The 19,847-nt window shown below is 37.8% G+C and overlaps 1 protein-coding gene across 2 annotated transcripts in view; it reads right to left on the bottom strand.

The window, feature by feature from the left end:
* Positions 1 to 357: 357 nt before the first annotated feature.
* Positions 358 to 19,847, bottom strand: part of LOC114284858 (DExH-box ATP-dependent RNA helicase DExH3) — a 39,398-nt gene continuing 19,908 nt past the window's right edge. Inside the window, exons 2-17 of one of the 2 annotated variants that reach the window (XM_082907738.1) lie at positions 10,188 to 10,298; positions 9,548 to 9,643; positions 8,877 to 9,065; positions 8,581 to 8,740; positions 8,383 to 8,513; positions 7,743 to 7,910; positions 7,382 to 7,654; positions 5,611 to 5,805; positions 5,234 to 5,437; positions 4,968 to 5,037; positions 4,683 to 4,831; positions 2,729 to 3,037; positions 2,432 to 2,491; positions 2,141 to 2,293; positions 1,896 to 2,006; positions 358 to 1,459 (exon numbers count right to left, since the gene is read on the bottom strand). In XM_082907738.1, the coding sequence (XP_082763864.1) occupies positions 977 to 1,459; positions 1,896 to 2,006; positions 2,141 to 2,293; positions 2,432 to 2,491; positions 2,729 to 3,037; positions 4,683 to 4,831; positions 4,968 to 5,037; positions 5,234 to 5,437; positions 5,611 to 5,805; positions 7,382 to 7,654; positions 7,743 to 7,910; positions 8,383 to 8,513; positions 8,581 to 8,740; positions 8,877 to 9,065; positions 9,548 to 9,643; positions 10,188 to 10,235 (2,799 nt within the window). In that variant the 5' untranslated portion in view covers positions 10,236 to 10,298 and the 3' untranslated portion in view covers positions 358 to 976. The remainder of the gene's footprint in view (positions 1,460 to 1,895; positions 2,007 to 2,140; positions 2,294 to 2,431; positions 2,492 to 2,728; positions 3,038 to 4,682; positions 4,832 to 4,967; positions 5,038 to 5,233; positions 5,438 to 5,610; positions 5,806 to 7,381; positions 7,655 to 7,742; positions 7,911 to 8,382; positions 8,514 to 8,580; positions 8,741 to 8,876; positions 9,066 to 9,547; positions 9,644 to 10,187; positions 10,299 to 19,847) is intronic. The other variant, XM_028227811.2, reaches the window with a different exon arrangement.

The following is a 19,847-nucleotide window of genomic DNA, read 5'->3' as shown; positions in this document are numbered from 1 at the left end:
TTAAAGACAAATGTGAAAAATTATAAATTATAGACAAATAGAAAAATCATACAAATTTTTTGTACAGAATGATGTGATTACAACGACATTGACATATCATTATTATAATATTTTTTGTATAAATTTTCTATAAGAATAGAATTTGTTTTTATTTTTTAAAATTATGGCTATGATTATCACAGATGATGTGACTTCAAATGTAATTCTTTGTTTAGTCCGAAATGTCAAGTAGGTTACAGTGAAATGAATAAAAGACTAGCAGGCATGAATTGGTGCCATAAAAAAAGGATACATCATAATCAATAATCATCAACCCACAAGGCACATTCAACAGAATAGATTTTAACATTAGGTAAATTATAGAACATTTTTCCTTCCAATATTGCACTCTCCACAAAAGCAGAGCGATACAGAGTCAAACACCATACAAAGGCGTCCAAAATCTCCATTTTATTTGAGCTATTAATATAATTAATAATGCCCAAATGGAAAAATTTTAGGCACAAATCAAGACAAAGGTTTCTTAGAACCAAGAAATGCTATATAAAATGCAACAATCTCTGCAGAATGCTAGCAATCACTCTATACAAAAACAATATCTAGCTAACTCTTCTCTTCTGTGAGGGCCTATCTTCTATTTTTTCATAGTAAGAATAAATATATGATACAAGAAGTAACAGTAACTACCTGACATGGCAGTAATTCTGGACCAAGTTCATCCTCGAGCTGAAATAGGTACCGCCTGCATCCAAACATTGACTTCCATGTCTGTAATGGCAAAGGTAAAAACCCGAGTTTCCTCTCTGGAAGGGTGGTTTTGTCCAGGGTTGGAAAGGACCGGGAACAATCTTACATCTGATCCAGTACTTCCCTTCTGGCTTATAAATAAATGAGGAGAAAGATTGACTTCCACAACTCATCTTTCTTCGCAAAGCAATCATGACATTATATTGTTTGTTCTAATTCTCTGCAGCAACTACCTCCACTTAGTAGCATCGACTTGGCGTTTCTTTTTGCTTTTCTTTAAAAGCATTGCCATATGATCAACAGCTTTCTGAGGTGACCGAGTTTCATCACCTGTCAACCATTGTAGAGCTTGAGCCGCTGCACTCTTTTCTGCAAGTTTCTTATTGTTGGAAGGCTGGCCAACAAAGTTCAATCCGTTAAAAATCACAGTAGAACGAAACTTGTTGTTTTTCAGTTGGGTTGTTTTGTAGGTGGGTGCTCCGTGTCCAGCCCTGGCAAGCAATGTTTGGAGCTCGTTCTTGGAATTATCACCACCACCATCAATACTTCTCAAGGGCGTGCTTGGCAGCATCTCTTTTGTGATCTTTTTTGAAGATGTTGGTACCTGGCGACCAAAAACAAATCTACCTTCACATTGATCCTCTGATACCAATAGTCTTACCGCTGACAGGAGCTCATTGTGATTTTTTATTTCCAGCTTGGAATTCAAAAGCTGCATCAACAAAATACAGAACGATAAAACAAATAAATAAAACAGTCAACATCAAATTGCGGGTATTTCTCAATTCAAATTAAGAGTGAGTGAGAGAAAGATTCAGCCTCGAAAACTTGGCCACATCATGTTTAGTACGAGGAAAGATTAGAGAAAGATGGAAAGGGAAGAAATAAGAAAATGAAGGGAAAGGAAGAGGATACAAATCTGTCCAGGCCACCAAAAACCATACAGGCAAGAGGGAACTAAGAACTCGTCTATTTTACTATGTAAAATGCAATTCACTTTTTTAATAGGTTTTTGTTAGTTTTCCAAAATAAGGGTATTAAAACGGCATAAACATATTCCTTAGGGGATGCTTCTGCCATCCCTCTTTCTCTTTGCCCATATTTATCCATCCCTTGTGCCAAACATAACTGTGTTGCAAAATACTTACTTTCATTTGAATAAGTTCTTCAAGCTCATTCTTCAATCTTAGATATGTATCTGCCAAGGAAGGTTTCATGAAAAACTCCAAGTATCCTCCCAACATTTTCAAGTGTCCATCCTATGCAAAAGCAGGAAATGGTCCCAGTAAAACATATGGCAGAATAAAACGAAAGAAAATTAATTATAGTGGATATATTTTGCAAGAACCGATATTGCTGATAGTATTGACTGCAGATGGAAAAAGAAACTTACCAGGCCGCCTCTAGAAATTTTTCCTCCAAATAAGAGAAGAACAGAATCAGATACCGCAGTTGAATCCCGGAGAAATACTGAATTCACTTTAACCTTGTCATTGAAAACCAGCCAAGGGTATGGAATTTTGGGTTCCTGGGCATTCACAGAATTCTGGGCGAAAGAAAAAGATAATGCTATCCACATTAGAACTCAAATATAGAATACCTGAATCTGATGATTGTTTTATATTAAAACATGTTTATGGATGATGCCTTGCTGAACACCATACCAAAAAGATGAGAAACTTACCGAGTACAGAAGTACCTGACCATCCTCCATTGTTTTCAATGATATAGACTTCTCTTTGTTCTGTAATGATAAATACCAATAAGTTCTAACTAGTTAATTGGCATATTAAGAGAACACTACTTAGATGGAACTCCAGGGACACTTAATTGACCAATGCAAAAAACTTTAAAATTAAATTAAAATTAAAATAAAAAAATAAAAATAAAAGCTAGAATGGAAACTAACAGTTTTGAAATACAGAGAAATTAATTAAAAAAATCAACTTCCCAAAAAAATTAAGAAAAATCCACAACTCACCACAACAGAGCATATGCCAGGGAACAGACCAGCACAGATGATGGCTCGGATTAGATGCTCATCATGGCTCCATGCGTTGCACATTTCTGTATTGTTATCAACCAGACCAGTGTCCATGAGCAAAAAAAAGAATTGCTTCCGAAGGGAGTCAATCGCTTTCAGAGTTTGTGCAGAAAGAAAATTTCTCCAACAATACTCGTAACCAGATTGACGTCTTTCAGCATCTTTCCAACCATCATAAGCCCGGACAAGAGCAAGATGGTCACTATAATCACGGGCAGAGAACTGGGCCTTTGCGGACTCTGCAAGCTGCAAGAAGTGAACAAGAGACCATTAAAGGAAACTTGTAAAATCTTTATAGATGAGAACCAACAAAACATAGAAGGATGTAAAAATAAGTAAATAAAGGGGTAACCAAAAACGAACCAGGATGTTAAAATTAAGGGCAAAAATCCATTTTAGAGCTGTGTGGTTTGACTTTAGAGCACTTCACCTCCTTGACATTTAAAAATATAAAAAAATTCTCGTGTGGTGTGGTTTAGGACTAAGTGCAATACTAACTCCATTAACAAAAGGTGTGAGCCTACTAGAGATGGCGGGTTTGGTGTAAGGACTACGATTGACTCTATCCTGTCCACAAAACTCCTTTCACTTTCTTTTCTTTTTTTTCCCTAGGCTGCAGAAGCAGGGGTAAGGGGAAGATTAAGAGTTGTCCATGCAGGTTATGTCCAACTTCCTTCCAGAACTTGTACAACAAAGCAACTAACAGAAATGCGCTGGTTGCAGACTATCTGAGCTTCTCCACTTCTGGAATGATTTGGGCACCTATTTTTAATAGATCTTTACAAGATTGGGAAATGACCAGTATGGAGATATTTTTCAGGTTACTTTATGGTCTGCATCTTTTTCCAGTAAGACAGGATTTGATGAAATGGGAGAAGGGAAATGGGTTGTTCACGGTCAAATCTTTTTTCCCCTTAATTTCAAAAGGGACGAGAAAACTTTTTCCACAAAAGGTGACTTCGAAGTCTGACGCTCTTTCAAAGGTTTTGTGAGGTCGGTAGCTCTAAGCACTATTCTAGTGGTTGACAATTTGACGAGGAGAGGGTGGAGGATGACCTGCATGTGCTACAAGGCAGAAGAGACAGTGGATCATCTCCTCATCCATTGTTTTGTGGCTACGTTATGGGACCTACTCTTGTCCACCTTTGGGTGTATTGGGTGATGCCAAGCTCAGTTAAGGAGGTGACGGACTGTTGTAGTGGTTGCAGGATGAAGAGAGAAACGAAAGGTTAGATGGTGGCTCCCCTTTGTCTTATGTGGAGGGTGAGAAATAGACGCATTTTTTAGGAATCGATTTTGGGACCCAAAAGCTGAAGATGGGAATCATATACCTTAATTTTGGGTGTAAAGAATTTTTTTGTGAATCCCTTGTAATTTTATTTCTGAGCTCAATTTCTCTATTGAGCATTTTTTATGTTGTATATGGTTGCATCCTTCAGGTTTTTTTGGATCTAGTAATACAATTTTGTCTTTATTCGTCCCCCCCAAAAAAATTTTAAAACTGCATCCACAATACTCATGCTTGTATAGTCATTGTTGCACAGTGCAAAGAAAGCATTGAGATGCGATACACTTAGGTTGTAAACTTCAACTCAGGCATGCGATTCTTCACCAAGATGAGACCTAATGCTAGTTCAAAGATGAACAATATTCACTTCACTTGTCCAAATTATAAAAATAAATAAATAAAAAATAAAAAAAAGAGAGAGAGATAAATCAATGCTCCATAAGTAGTTAGCAGAATAAAGCTGATAACATGGGGGTTATTATAATAATAACAAAATAACAGCAGCAACAGCAGACAAACAAATAAAAGCAGTACAGTACACAAAACCAAACGCAGTAAAATTGAGCACCATCTGCAACTATAACACAAGGTAAGCTAACTTACATCCTTCTTGTCAAATGGCATCAAGAATGGATCTCTGACACTTAGACCAGCAACAACAGTCATCAATGGATCTAGGCAGTTGAAAATAGCTCCTAATAAGAGCATTTTCCCCAGTTTGGGCTCAACTGGAAGCATTGACAAGTTTCGTCCTGTGAAGCAATGAGCATGACATAAGGTTTGTTTTCAATGAAGTAATTATAGAAGCATTTTCCAAAAACAGATTAGATAGATAACTGTAGTGAGCAGAAAATGGATAAAAGTTGAAACTAAACGGATCTTTTGTACCTAGAACAGTTAGATTTTCATTCTCATCCAAAGCCCCAATGATCATCAAATATTCAATCGCATTTTGAACCTGTAAATAAAATATTGTCTAAATGAATACTAGGAAAAAGAGCAACTAAATTATACTAACAAAATGAGTATAAGCACAATGATACCACATGTATGCCTGGAAACTATAAAATAATAAATTCCAGAACATTATATGCTTTCTAGATTGCACTAAAAAGGTCTGTGGATCACAAGCACACACGTCATCTGAAACTTACAGATAAAGGCTCTGGTGGCTGCAAGGCCCTTGATAGGAAATCGGAGATACTCCCAAGTTGTAAGCTTTTGATTTGCAAGCATAGAGACTGCAACGGTGTCCTTAGAAGTTCAGGAAGTTGATAATCAGCAAAAGCATCATATACACATCGGGGATAGAGATGGTAACACTCGCCCGGTTGAACACGACCAGCTCTACCTCTTCTCTACAGAATGGAGGAGAAAATCAGTATTACTCATCCACATGATAATACAAAGATTTGCATGGAACTACAGCTACTAAAGCGTCAACCAAATAACACTATTCAAACAATGATTTTCCCACCAAATATAATCCATAAGCTATCAACAAAATCAAATGCAAGTCAGAATAATTTACCTGCCGAGCGGAAGCCTTTGAGATCCATGAAGGAAGCAGACATGGAGTGTTATTCAGAGCATCATATGATGTCTCTTTCGCCTTTCCACAGTCAACCACAAAGACCACATCATTAATTGTGATGCTTGTCTCAGCCATGTTAGTGGCCAGAACTATTTTTCTAACTCCATCTTCAGGCTTATCGAATATTAACCTCTGGAATGCAAAGAAAAACGAAAAGTGAGAAAGATAAAAAGCATTAGCAAACAAATTAAATTTATATTTTCTCAGACCAAAATAGTAATAAATTACTTTTCACATTCTAAATATTGGAAAACAAGTGTAAACAAAAAGTCCCGATATCTCTTTTAAAGCTCTATTTATAACTGAAAATTTTAGACCTAGAATTCCTGAAGTTAAAAAATCTAAACGATGTGGAATTAATGGGGTATAAATCTGTATTATTTTATTTTATTATTGGATTCCAAGTTTTTTTTTTTTTCAAACTTAAAATGTGCTTCATGTAACAATATAAGAACGTACCCCAAGTGTACAAAGTGTGTCTGGTTCAAAAATAATAATAAAACTCGTTTGGATGCAAGTCCAACATGTGTCAGAGAGTGTCTGAAGAGTGACGGGACACAAACACAAACTTGCAATGTGCTTCATGTGTATCTAAACAATATAAGAACGTACCCCAAGTGTACAAAGTGTGTCTGATTCAAAAATAATAATAAAACTCGTTTGGATGCAAGTCCAACATGTGTCAGAGAGTGTCTGAAGAGTGACGGGACACAAACACAGCACCTCCCGATAAGATTTTGTGTTTCTTAGCTTTTAAACATTTTCCATTAAATTAATTGTTGGAAATTCCCTGCGATGCATCACTTTTTTTAAACTTAAGGCAATAAAAGATGCACTCAAACATAAAACTCACCAAACTTAGAAAACCACAATAGTATCTCCATGACATCCTCCCTATTCCCTAACTAAAATCCAACACTGTTGAAAGAGTACCATAGTCTTCCAGTCAAGCCTAAGGGCTTTATTCGCACTCCACTACATCAATGTTTCTGCCACTATACCCATTATGATTTGGTCTCAGCCATCTATTTTTTGTTGTAATAAAGACCTAATGCTATATGCACACCGAATCATAGCTTATAACTAGGGGGTACGTCTTTTTATTTTTATTTGTTTTTTAATATTTTCGGCATAATAAGAACTTTTTCTTCACTTTAGCTAAACAACATCATACTTTGGCCAGTGCACGGAACAAAATTATTTACTAATCGGTTATCAATTCTTTGCTTTTTATGTTTTTAAATGTTTAATTTTTAGTGTTTGCTGGATGCATTATGTTTTTGTAGGATATTGGTATTTGAAATGTTGGATTTTGTTGTATGTTTTACATTTTTTATGAACATTTGGAATGTTGGAATATTTGGAATATTGGATGTATCATGCTTTTTGGAATTGTTGAGTTTTTTCTAGAAAACATGGACATTCCAAAATGGTTGTTGTCCCCGTGTCCAACACTATCGGACACCAACAGTGACTGAGCCAAAATTTTTGAATAGTTGATGCAATAAAATGAAAAATCAGAAAGGAAAATTTCAAAATCCACATGCCATAAAAGAACCTCCAAGATTTGGATTTTTATGAATTAACATATTTCTCAAACACAAGGCGAAGCTGAGTGTGGCAATTATATGGTAAAACTTGGGTGACATGCATAGGGGTAAACAGAAAGTGATAGTTAAAAAAAAAAAAAAACAGTTGGTAAAGTTACCTGCTCAGAGCTAGCCATGGAACCATGGCATGCAAGCAGCAAAACTTTGCTTGGATCTCCCAAGAGTGGATGACCTTGGAGCTGATCTTTCAAAGAATTTATATCATCCCAACCAGTCATAAACACCAAAACAGCACCAGGCCTTTCCTTTTTAATAATATGGCAAAGCACGTGTTCAATGAGATTAAAGCCAATTGAATCTGGATTCCAACAGGATAAAGATTCCCGAGTTCGTGGACTATATTCCCTAAAATCAGCAGCTTCAAGTGCATCCTATTCCAGATGTAAAGTTGAAGATTAAGAGAGAAAACCAGAACCGTGCAACACAAAATGAGGAGGTGACTTCACAAGATTTTTATACCTCTACAGCTGAAGCAATTTGGCTCTTCCTCTTTCTGATAGCTTGTTTCTCCATTTTCCACTTCTTTTCTTGACCATAATTATCAATTTGATTATATGGATTTAGCCTATACCCAGTCATTTCCAAAATGTTCTCCAGAAACTGACTTCGAACTGGGTGCGTAAAGCCCTGAAAAGAAAACACCCCCACCCACCCCAAATAAAAAAAGGTGAGTCCGGTAATTATTACGCATTGGAGTTACTTTGGATTTAAAAAAGATTACAGAGCACTTATATTTTGATCTGGTTAATAATTAATTCATAAAAAAAATAAAATAACAACACTAGGCAAAAGAAACAAGGCACTCAATGCAGTGGCTGTTGGGCATGAGAATGCAAGTTTAATTATATAATTGATATGCATCAAAGTTACTTTTGATTGAAAAAGATTGCAGACATTTATATACATGCTATAATTATGTCACCACTTTGATCCTATAAAAAATAGGCAAAAGAAAGCCATTGCTCACTGCAGTGGTTGTTAAAAAGTTAACAAATTTATGCCAGAACAACATTGGAGAAAAATATAACCATTATTATAATCAGGGCACTGGTTGATTAGACCTATATATAAGATAGAATCAATCCTATTCTAAACTTACAGGAATATGGATCATAGGAGCACCACCAAAGTATGAGGAGAAAAGCTCAGCATTCAGGGTTGCACTCATCAAAATCAACCTCAATTCTGGCCGACGAGGAAGGAGCTCCTTTAGGACGATAAGGAGAAAATCTGAAACGAAGTGCAGAGTTCATATCCAAACACTAGAAAATGGAAGTTGAATCAACTCCAGAATTACCTTCATTCATCCCACGTTCATGAATCTCATCAACAATCACATGAGTTATCCCTTTCAAGTTTCTGTCAACAAGCAATCTCCTTAACAAAATGCCGGTGGTGCAAAAAAGAAGGCGAGTATCCCTTCCTTTCATTCCCTCTAACCGTACTTTATAACCAACCTTTGAAATGAAAGAAGGGAAAAAAAATAGAGAGAGAGAGAGAGAGGAATTTAGTTTCATCTGTCAAAGAGAGTGTAACTATTGACAGGCTTGAGGCTCTGCATCAAGAGTCCAATAAGCAAAGGCAGAAACATACAGATTCTCCAAGATTCTCTCCTCGCTCTGCAGCAACTCTTTCGGCAACTGACATAGCAGAAATACGTCTGGGCTGAGTACAAATAATACTACAGGCAGCTCCACGAGCAGCTTCAATTTCAGACTCCAAGATGTATTGAGGAAGTTGTGTGGTCTTACCACATCCTGTTTCACCAGATACAACCATCACCTGCAAAATCATTACAAATATATAGAGATATTTCATGTTCATGCCAGTATCAATAAGATATGCTTGAACATAATTTTATCTCCAAAGTATTGTATAGTTAACAAAATATCATTCAATAAATACTCTGGGCTCCATAGTGTAGAAAATAATCACAAAGTAGAAGTTAAGAAACATAAAATGTGAAGAATGATGACATATTATCCAAAAGCACACGGACAGTTGTTCCAGTGTCCAGATACAACCAATCATTTCATTGAAAACGAAGAAATGTTTGCCAAATCCTGTATATCATTAGATATTTCAAAAAAATAAGAAAAAATATATAAAAAAATTAAATTAAATTAGAGGCTGCGGAAAGACAGACTACATACATTATGCCATCAAATTCTAAAAAGGTACTGCCTTCACAGGTCTTCTCTAGTCAACTCAAATACGAATGAAGTACTAAATTGAGTTCTACAAACAAACAAGTCATAAAGTACCTGATTTTGTGAAATGGAGTTTAATAATGCATCTCTCGCTTTATATGCTGGGAGACTTCTACGAAATTCTACCATCTTCTGGCCTTCCGGAGATTCCTATAACATAGGCATTTGTCAAGACAACATCTGGAGGTACTGAATTAAACATGAACTATATCATTTTTCTTGTATTAAACAAGATAAATCAACCAATATTCTGTCAAAGATAAACTACATTCTCAGTGAATATGCGCCTCTACAGCCTTCCTGTGCTACCAATTTACCTTAAAATATAACAATCAGCACAAATTTAAAAATCCACAAGCAAACATACCAGTGATAAGCAATAGTAAGGCTGTGTAGTCAACACATCCCGCTTAAATTTCAAGTTTATCAGGGAAAGAGAATCGTAATCTTTAAAGAGATGAAGATAGGGGCAAAAATACAAATCTAAAATGTTATGAGTTCAGCAATCAACACAAACTGCAGAAATTCATCTAACAATTAGGTTTCCACAAAATGCAGGATAGCCAAGAATTTTCATCGTGCCCATAAAGAAAAAGAAGTTGCTATCTCTGAACATCAAGAACAAAGCAAGAGTAGGTGCTTACCAAGGATGGACACAAACATATGCATAAAAAAGCTAAAGAACATACTCAACTCGACAAGCCCCCACTGCCATGTACTTTGGGCAGCAACATGGATCCATTTGCTCCAGTTAACTCTATTTGAAGTCGGGAAAATTCTTAGAATCCATGTTGACAGGATGTGGCTACAAGTTTTATCATGCACAAAATCGAAAGAAGAAAAAAGGAAAATATTTAGAATTTCACATGGGCTTTACATAATTATATTTATGGTCTATTTAAGTCTTATTTTATGGATACCTCTTGAATGTTACCAATAAGTTCATCCATAACTAATATAAAAAGGTAAGACTTAGTTTTAATCCTTGATGTAAACCTATTTTTAATGGAAATTCACTTGTTTCTCCCCCTAATCGTGGCTCCATGTACATGTCTTTAATTAAATAAAAGTATCTAAATGATACACATTCCGAAAACTATCCACATCTAAGAAGCACGGACACTTCTAAGAAGGTGACGGATCCGTGTCGTGTCCGTGTCGAACACCGACACTCTTTCGACACTCTTAAGACACATGTCCGACACTCTTCAAAACATGTCCTATTTTTAAAAAAAATTTAAAGACTTGGACACTCTTTTGACACTTGGAGTACACACATATCTATTGCTTAAACGCACGTGTCTATCGATTAGACAAATGTAAAACTAATTATAAGTTTGAACAAAACAACTTAAGACACAATAATAAAATAAAAATCATATAAATTTATAAGAATTAGTATTACATTACGTTTTTTATTATCTTTGAATGATATATTTATATATATAACATATAATAAATATATAAAATTATATATTTCATGTGTGTCCCCCGCGTGTTGTGTCCTGCATTTTTTGAAAATTAGCATGTCGGCGTGTCCGTGTTGTGTCACATGTCCGTGTACATGCTTCTTAGGTCCACATTATCTCTCTAAGAACCCTATCATATACTCTTTTTTCTTTTTTCTTTTTTCTTTTTTTTTTTCTAAATCAATGAAACACACTATGAAGGTCCTGTTTTCTAATATTTTTCCATTAGTCGCCTACAAAAGTAACTTTAATAGTAGATAGATCTCTCCCAAGCATAAAACCAAATTGGTTTTTTTTTTTGAACTATTGTCTCTTGTATTAATGTGCGCTCTCAATTACTCTCTCCCAAAGTTTTATTTTATAAATTGTTAGTTTAAAACAACAATAATTAGTGCAGAGTAAATACCACATTTGTTCTTTTATATTTGAAACTTTCTTTTCTTGCATTCATCAGGCATTTTCTTCAAATTCAAGATCTTACCCAAACATTTTCAAGCTTCAATAGGAATTTCATTTGCTCCTGCAACTTTTCTCAAATTCATCTTCTTCATAGCCTCCTTTACGTATGATACTCTAATCGAAAGAAAGTATACTAATAATATTGTTACCAAGTTCTGATAAGCCCAAGTTGCTAGAGAGTGATTTTATTAAATAGTTTCTCAAAATAACTCCTCCACCATTCAGATCAATCATCAAACCAAGAAAACATTTCAAGAAAATAGAAGACCAAACTAAGATTTTCAAATTAATAGACTATGCATATGAAAAGGGAAATTTATACATGTTCACCTTATTCATTCTCCCCTCCACACTACCTTCAACCATTTTCATGTTATGAACCTCACTATGATTCTGCTAAAGGGCGAAAAAGATAAGCAAAGTACAAAAATTAGGATCATATTGCCTACTACCTTTCCAAGCACCAATCCACCATTTATTAGGTCCATAAGAATCACATAAATAATAGTCAAGCTAAGCCAATAACCTCCTTGAAACAGAAAGAGATAAAACCATGTCTGGTTATCATAAACTTTCCAAATTTTAACTAGATAACCTCTCCTACTTGGTTGAGCATTCCTCCTATTATCCTCCACATACTCCAAATTGATTTTTCTATAGTAAAGTAAACAAATAATTATGGGGTATCAACTGCTGCTGCGATTTCATTTTTCAGCATGTAAACTAATTAATTATGCACTTACTGTCTAATTTCAAATTATTTCATTGAAACTTAAGAACGAGACAATAAATGGCACATTTTTTCATTTGCAAAAAAAAAAGGTTTAAATATAACCCCAAGACATAACACTTCATTCTATGAAATGGTTTAAATATAACCCCAAGTGATGTGTGTTCATTCTGTAAAGAGAAACTTCCCTCTAAACGTGGGATGGGTAGTTATATTGGATGTGCAGTAATATTGGATGGGTAGTTAGTCCTTCCAATTACAGTGGGTAAAAGTTGAATTAATTTGCAAATAAATAACTATTGAAGGATATTTTAGGAATAAGAAAAATTGACAGAACATCAAATACAGGAGACACCACTTGGTGTTCTCTTTTTATATATTGTTAGGTCCCTTTGTTTTGTCAATCCTATGAACGAACATCGTTTATCGAGTTGTAAGTTTCCTAGTTGTTTTGCCTTGCTCGCTCAAGCGAAGAAGTCCTGGCTTGAGTGCAGAAGTTGTGCTCCCAGAACTTTCTTTGTCTGCAAATATACTGGGAAGGAAGATTGTGTGCTCGAGCGAAGAAAGCTTGGCTCGAGCGACGCCACTTAAGGAATTCACACGTAATTGGTTCATCGATCAAGGGAAAGAGTCTTCGCTCAAGCGACCTTCGTGGCCCTTGTTTTCTATAAATATTTGGTTCAGTCGGTTTTAGGGTTAAGGCTTTCAGATCTATTTTGAGGGCTCTAGGGTTTTCTTTGGGGGCAATTTTACTAGTTTTCTTTTGATGTTTGCTTGAGTATTAAACTCACATGGTTTGTCAATTCACATCAAAGGGGTTGTTTGAGTGATCATCTTCAAGACTGTTCTTCTTCGGTAAAATCCGGAGATTCAAGTGTGGAGTGTTCAAAGGTGTTTGAAGCTGTGCGCAGTCGTTGAGTCGACGTGGACGTTGTGAAATCAACATCAATCTAATCAATTCTGAGATGAAGGTTGCGGTGGAAGAACTACAAATCGTTGAAAACAAATTGATAGAGTTTGGATAATTTGTTTGGTTGTTTTGTATTATTTCTTTCCTTTATAGTGGATTGATTTGTGGCGTTTCAGCCGTTGTTTTTTAATCACAATTAGAGGTGCTCTAATTGTGGTTTTTCTACGTAAAAATTATTTGTGTCGATTTATTGTTTTTTGAAACAACAATCTAAATTACTTTCATACGTGCTTGATGATTTAGATTGTTAGTTTTAATTGTTTGGGAACTGGTACAATTAATCTTGAGCCCAATCACGAATCGCTTAGGTTTTTCAATTGGTATCTGTAGAAATTTAATGTATAAAGAGAAATAGAGAATTGTATTATTGATTGATGATAATGTTATGTTGTATATTACAAATGGTGAGTGGCTCATTATATAGGAGAGGGTGAGTGTAGTAGGTGAGGAGTAGGTGAGGAGTAGGTGGTGGTAGGTGATGGTAAATTGGTGGTAGGTGATGGTAAATTCTAACAGCCCCCCGCAAACTCAAGGAGGATAGAAACTAACCAACTTGAGTTTGAAGAGAGGAACAAAACAAGAAAATACATAAAAATAAAAAAAGGATAAGAGACACTGTATGGTCGTGTCAGACCATTGGTGAAGACACTGGATGGTGGTGTCATAACGTTGTAGAGGACACTGTATGGGGGTGTCATAACCATGTAGAAGACAGTTTATGGGGTCATGTCGGACCGTTGTAGCAGACACTGTGGTCGTGTCAGACCGATGTAGAAGACAGTTTATGGGGTCATGTCGGACCGATGTAGAAGACAGTTTACGGGGTCATGTCGGACCGTTGTAACAGACACTGTTGTGACAGTTGTTGTGACAGTTTACGGAGTCTTGCTGGACCCTTGTAGAAACTAACCGGAATCAATGTCGGGACAGTTTACAGAGTCTTGTCGGACCCATAAAGGAGCTAACCGGAATCAATGTCGGGACAGTTTCCAGAGTCTTGTCGGACCCATAAAGGAGCTAACCGGAATCAATATCGGGACAGTTTACAGAGTCTTGTCGGACCCATAAAGGAGCTAACCGGAATCAATGTCGGGACAGTTTACAGAGTCTTGTCGGACCCTTAAAGGAGCTAACCGGAATCAATGTCGGGACAGTTTACAGAGTCTTGTCGGACCCATGAAGGAGCTAACCGGAATCAATGTCGGGACAGTTTACAAAGTCTTGTCGGACCCCTAAAAAGTCGCACCCTCAAAAGGTGTGCCCAATCTTTCAAAAGGCGTGCCATCAAAAGGCGTGCCCAATCTATAAAAAGACGTGCCATCAAAATGCGTGCCCAATCCATAAAAGACGTGCCATCAAAAGTTGCGCCCTCAAAAGGCGCGCCCACTTCATCAAAAGTCGTGCCCGACAGAAAACGTCGAGCCATCAAAAGGTGAGCCGGAGACGCGGCGAGGCACGTGAGCGACAGAGTGGCGTGTCGGCCGCGTCGTCAGTGTCGATATAAACCAATGCGGAGGCTGTGCTTGAGGCAGAAGCGAAGACAAAAAAACCTGGGAAAAAACTTCTGAAAAACTCTTCATTTTCTGAGAGAGATATTCGTTTTTCTGAGAGATTGCCTCTAAGAGCTGCAAATCTTGAAACACTCCCCCCCTTCCGAACATTATCAGTCTGAAATTGCTATTTCGCTGAAACACTCAGCAACCCAAAAAACATGGCCTCTTCTTCCCGTTCAGCTACCCAGAATATGGCCTCTTCATCCCGTGGTCTACTCACTCTCTTTCCCGACCTCAATGAGTCAACAAGAGAGAGAACTGGTGCGGTGGCCAGTGAACCTCAACCAAACACCTCTGTGTTTGCTCCGTTGAACTTTCCGATGCGGTCGGTGGAGCAAAAAATGGCGGTGCAAACTGATATTGAGGCCAATCAGTATACTCTGAAGTCATGTGTGGAAACCATGACTGCGGTCACAAACTTGTCGCACCGGCTGCAGAGCAGGACAAATGAAGTGCAACAGTTAAACTCCCAGCTGGCTCTGCTCCAACGCATGTATAAGGATGCGCGAGCAGAGATAAGTGTGCTAAAGGCAGAAAACAAGGAGCTGAAGCGGAAGGCCTCCGTGATGTTCCGATTTGGAGGGCCGCCATATGCTGTAGTGGAGGAGCAGGGTGGAGTGATCGTGCCCAGTGGAGTGGGAAACCCGGAGGCAACACCGTCAAGGGCCGCCCAGGACGGAGGCAAGAAGAAAAGACCGGCGGAATAGGCGAAGAAGGCGGTGGGTGGCCGTCTCTGATTGTCCCAGTCCTCAAGAGATCCACTAGAGGAGGAATCCCATTTAAGCAACCGATCATCACCTTGTTCTCATCGAGCATTGACAGACTAAAGAGTGTCGCAGCAGAGTTCTCCCTAGCCTCGTCTGTCCCGTTCTGCAAGATTTCAATGATAGTGGGAATGGCAAAGATTAAAAATTACTTTGGGTACCTCAATGAGTAAGAAATAGCGAGTTTGGGTGGTACTGTATCTCCAAACAAAGCTGTTTACTAGGCCATCTTCAGTATAACTCTTCTAACAACCTTTCCCAGATACATTCCTGAAATGAGCTTTTCGAAGATCTGGTTACCCGGATTTGAGCTTTCAGCATCTAAAGAAGCATCAAACTCGGTTAATGGAAGATGGGAGGAACTTCGAAGAAGATGATAGCGACGCAGGCGGAGATGGTGGAAGCGAAGGTCCCAAAAGCATACAGAGAACAGTGCGCACACCTGCTAATACCCCTCAACAAGTGCCGCCAAGCCGAGCTATACCTCCCATGGAAGTGCGAGATCGAGCGTCACTCCTACGAGAAGTGCGAGTACGAGCTCGTCATGGAAAGGATGCTCCAAATGCAAAAGATCCGCGAACAAGAGGCCAATTCCAAGCTCTCCCACAAACAGGGCAGCGGGGTACCAGTACAAACTTGGGTTGCCTCCGAGAGAGAGAAGATTTGGACAATGATGGGAAGGTATGTGTAGAAAATTCTAACGGACTAGGTTGAGGTCCGGCGGGCGGCCAAGGCGAGGTTGCCGCCCGCCGGTAAAGCGAGAAATACTAAGGTCTTAACCTTGCTCTGATACCATGTAGAAATTTAATGTATAAAGAGAAATAGAGAATTGTATTATTGATTGATGATAATGTTATGTTGTATATTACAAATGGTGAGTGGCTCATTATATAGGAGAGGGTGAGTGTAGTAGGTGAGGAGTAGGTGAGGAGTAGGTGGTGGTAGGTGATGGTAAATTGGTGGTAGGTGATGGTAAATTCTAACAGCCTAACCAACTATCAAAGAAGGCCACTGTTTGTTTTTATCAAAACTATATGTGTGATTTTGTGTAATTGATGATATGGATTCAATTCATGAAAGTAACTCGACCCATAGACCTTCGTTACTTGATGGTACAAACTATTCTTATTGGAAAGCTCGTATGAGAGCATTTTTAAAATCTATCGATGAGAAAGTTTGGCACTGTGTGATCTATGTTGTCACCATTGATGGTGTTGATATTCCCAAACCTCTTGATAAATGGGACGCATTTAATTATCAAAATTCGAGTTGAAACAGTAAGGCTCTCAATTCCCTCTTTTGCTCCGTCACACCTGAAAAGTTTCATCGTATTTGTACTTGTGAGGTAGCAAAAGAGGCTTGGGATATTCTTGAAACTATTCACGAGGGTGCTACTTCTGTTAAAAGGTTAAAACTTCAACGTCTCACCTCCTCTTTTGAAACTCTTTTTATGCGTGATGATGAGATGTTTGATGATTTTTATGCTAAACTTAATGACATCGTGAATTCTTGTTTCACACTCGGTGAAAAAATCCCTGAAGCTAAAGTTGTTGGAAAAATTTTAAGGTCTTTACCCAAGAAGTTCTGATCAAAGGTCACAACTATTGAGAAGGCTCAGGATGTTGATACCCTCAAACTTGATCAGTTAGTTGGAAACTTGCAGACTTATGAAGCCCACCAAATTTCTAAAAAAAAAAACGAAAAGATAGTGTAGTTTTTACTAGTGCTCATGAGACTGCTAAGACCCCTGAGATTGAGTTTGATCTAGAGTCCGAAATGACGGCTATGTTTACCAAATAGTTCAAAAAAATTTAAAGAAAAAGAAGCCTAATTTCAAAGATCCTAGTTCAAAAGATAAGGGTAATGAAAAATCCAAAACTTTTCCACCAAAAGTTGCCCCAAAAACTAAAAAAAAGACTGTGAAGGGGCAAGGTGTCAAGTGCTACGAATGTCAAGGGTTTGGTCATATTGCTCTTGAATGTCCATCGAAAAATAATCGGAAGAAAGTCTATACAGTGACTTGGGATGATGAAAGCGGGTCAGAGCAAGAACTCGAAGAAACCAAATCCGGTGAAGACGGAGATAGTACCTACATGGCATTCTGGTCTACTGTCACTCAATCATCTCCAAAGCCAGTTGAGCTTGCTCGTGGTCAGAATTTGCACCGTGCTCCTACCTTTAATGGGAGTAATTACTTGTTCTAGAAGATCAGAATGAAGATGTTTCTGAGAGCTCACGACCCTGAGGGCTGGCAAGCCATTGAAGAGGATGTTGAAAGCACTGGCAATAAGAGCAATCACAAAGTTCTGACTACCATCCGTGAAGTAATTTCTGACGAAGAACAGCAACGGATTGCTCACTGCACAAAGGCCAAAAATGCATGGGACATTCTGAGTCAATTCCATGAAAGAACAGAGTCATCGTCACCACCATCCACCAACTTTCATGCCTTGGTTGCTCGATTGGATGAGGTCAAGGAGAAAGAGGAGCAAAAAGAAGATGAAGATGATGAAACCTTGAAAGATAATGATGAGATCGATGGTGATGATCTACAACAAGCCTATGAAAAGCTTTATAATGAATCTCTGAACTTGTCCAAAATCAATGACAACTTGACTTGCAAGCTCAAAGCATGTGAAAGTGAAAATGTCAAGCTAAAAAGAGAGATTGCAACAGCAAAGCAGAATGTCATCAAGATCTCTAATGACAGGCAAGACCTATATGGAAACTTCTTTCTTTTGAGACCGAAAGGAATGAACTGAAAATATATGCCACATATGAAGAGAAGATTGAAAACCTTGAGATTTCACAAGCTGCATTGGAAGAGATGGTTGGTCAGAAAGACGAAGAACTCAAAAATGCTAGAGCCACAATTGCTATGTGGAACAAAGAGTCAAAGACATTAGAAGACATCCTCGGGTCTCAACAAATAGGTTGTTACAAAAGTGAGCTAGGCTATGGTAATGCGACAGCTCACAAGGGACAAGCCTCTATATCACATAACATCAAGACTCAAACAAAGGGAAAGCTAAAGGTGCAACAGGGTAATCCTTCTCTTCATCTGCCTAACGGGGGTAAGATCAACGAAAAAGAGGTAAAACCTATTTTTGTTTGTCATCATTGTGGTAGGCATGGCCACATTCGTCCTTATAGTTTTGAATTGTTTGGTAAGGTGTCTCAAAAGGGTAGAAATTCTAATACGTTTTGGGTTAGGAGACAACCTTACATGTCTAGGCGGAACACCAAAATTCATGAGGGTGTTCACAACGCTAAGACATTTACCAAGACTGTCAGTCCTAATTTTGCTAAGACTAGAAAGATATAGGTGAGAAAGGGTGACTTGACTTGCTTTGTTGTTCACACAACTCTGAAAACACGTGACTCACACATGTGGTATCTTGATAGTAGGTGCTCTCATCACATGTCTGGTGACAAATCCTACTTCACTTCTCTCGAAAAATATGGAGGAATTGTTACTTTTAAAGATGGTGGCACTTCTAGAATCATTGATAAGGGCTCTATAAGTGTGGCTGGTCTTCCCAAGCTCGAAAATGCATTACTTGTAGATGGCCTTAAAGCAAATCTTTTGAGCATTAGTCAAATGTGTGATTCCCAGCATGAAGTATTATTTTTAAAAAATAAATATGAAATTTTAGATAAGAAGGGAAATACTGTCATGCATGGGGTTCGCAAATCTAATAACTATTATGGGATTGTTACCACTAATGATCTCACTTGCCACTCAGCCATCATAAGTAATATTGATCTGTGGCATCAAAGATTAGGTCACGTGAATTTCAAAAGCCTAACTAAGATAGCCAACAAAGAGCTTGTGAGAGGAGTACCTAAAATGGGTAAGAATGTGAATCATGTGTGTGGACCATGTCAACTTGAGAAGCAAACCCGTACACCTCATAAATAGGTGAACAGCTTCACAACCAAACATCCTCTTGAACTGGTTCATATGGATCTTATGGGACCCACTCGCACTAAAAGCATTGGAGGTAAAAGATACATTTTTTTAACCGTGGATGATTACACTCGTTTTTCATGGGTTAATTTTTTACGAGAAAAATCTGATACATTTAATGCTTTCCAGACTTTAGTCCTTAAAATCCAAAATGAACAGGGTGTTTCTATTAGGCGTGAGTTTAGAAAGCATAAGAATCTGAACTGATCATGGTCGTAAGTTTGAAAATAGTTCAATTTCGGATTTTTGTGATATGCATGGAATTAAGCATGAGTTTTCTGCTCCTATTACTCCACAGCAAAATGGAGTTGTTGAGAGGAAAAACAGAGTTGTTCAAGAGATAACTAGGGTCATGCTCCTTAGCAAGAAAGTTCCTCTAAAGTTTTGGGCTGTAGCCTTAAATACTGCAGTTTATGTTGTGCATCGTGTGTATTTAAGG

Source organism: Camellia sinensis, chromosome 15, assembly GCF_055761805.1.
Source record: "Camellia sinensis isolate YWXY chromosome 15, ASM5576180v1, whole genome shotgun sequence".
Taxonomy (NCBI): Eukaryota; Viridiplantae; Streptophyta; class Magnoliopsida; order Ericales; family Theaceae; genus Camellia; species Camellia sinensis.
This window is presented reverse-complemented; position numbering and strand designations above follow the sequence as displayed.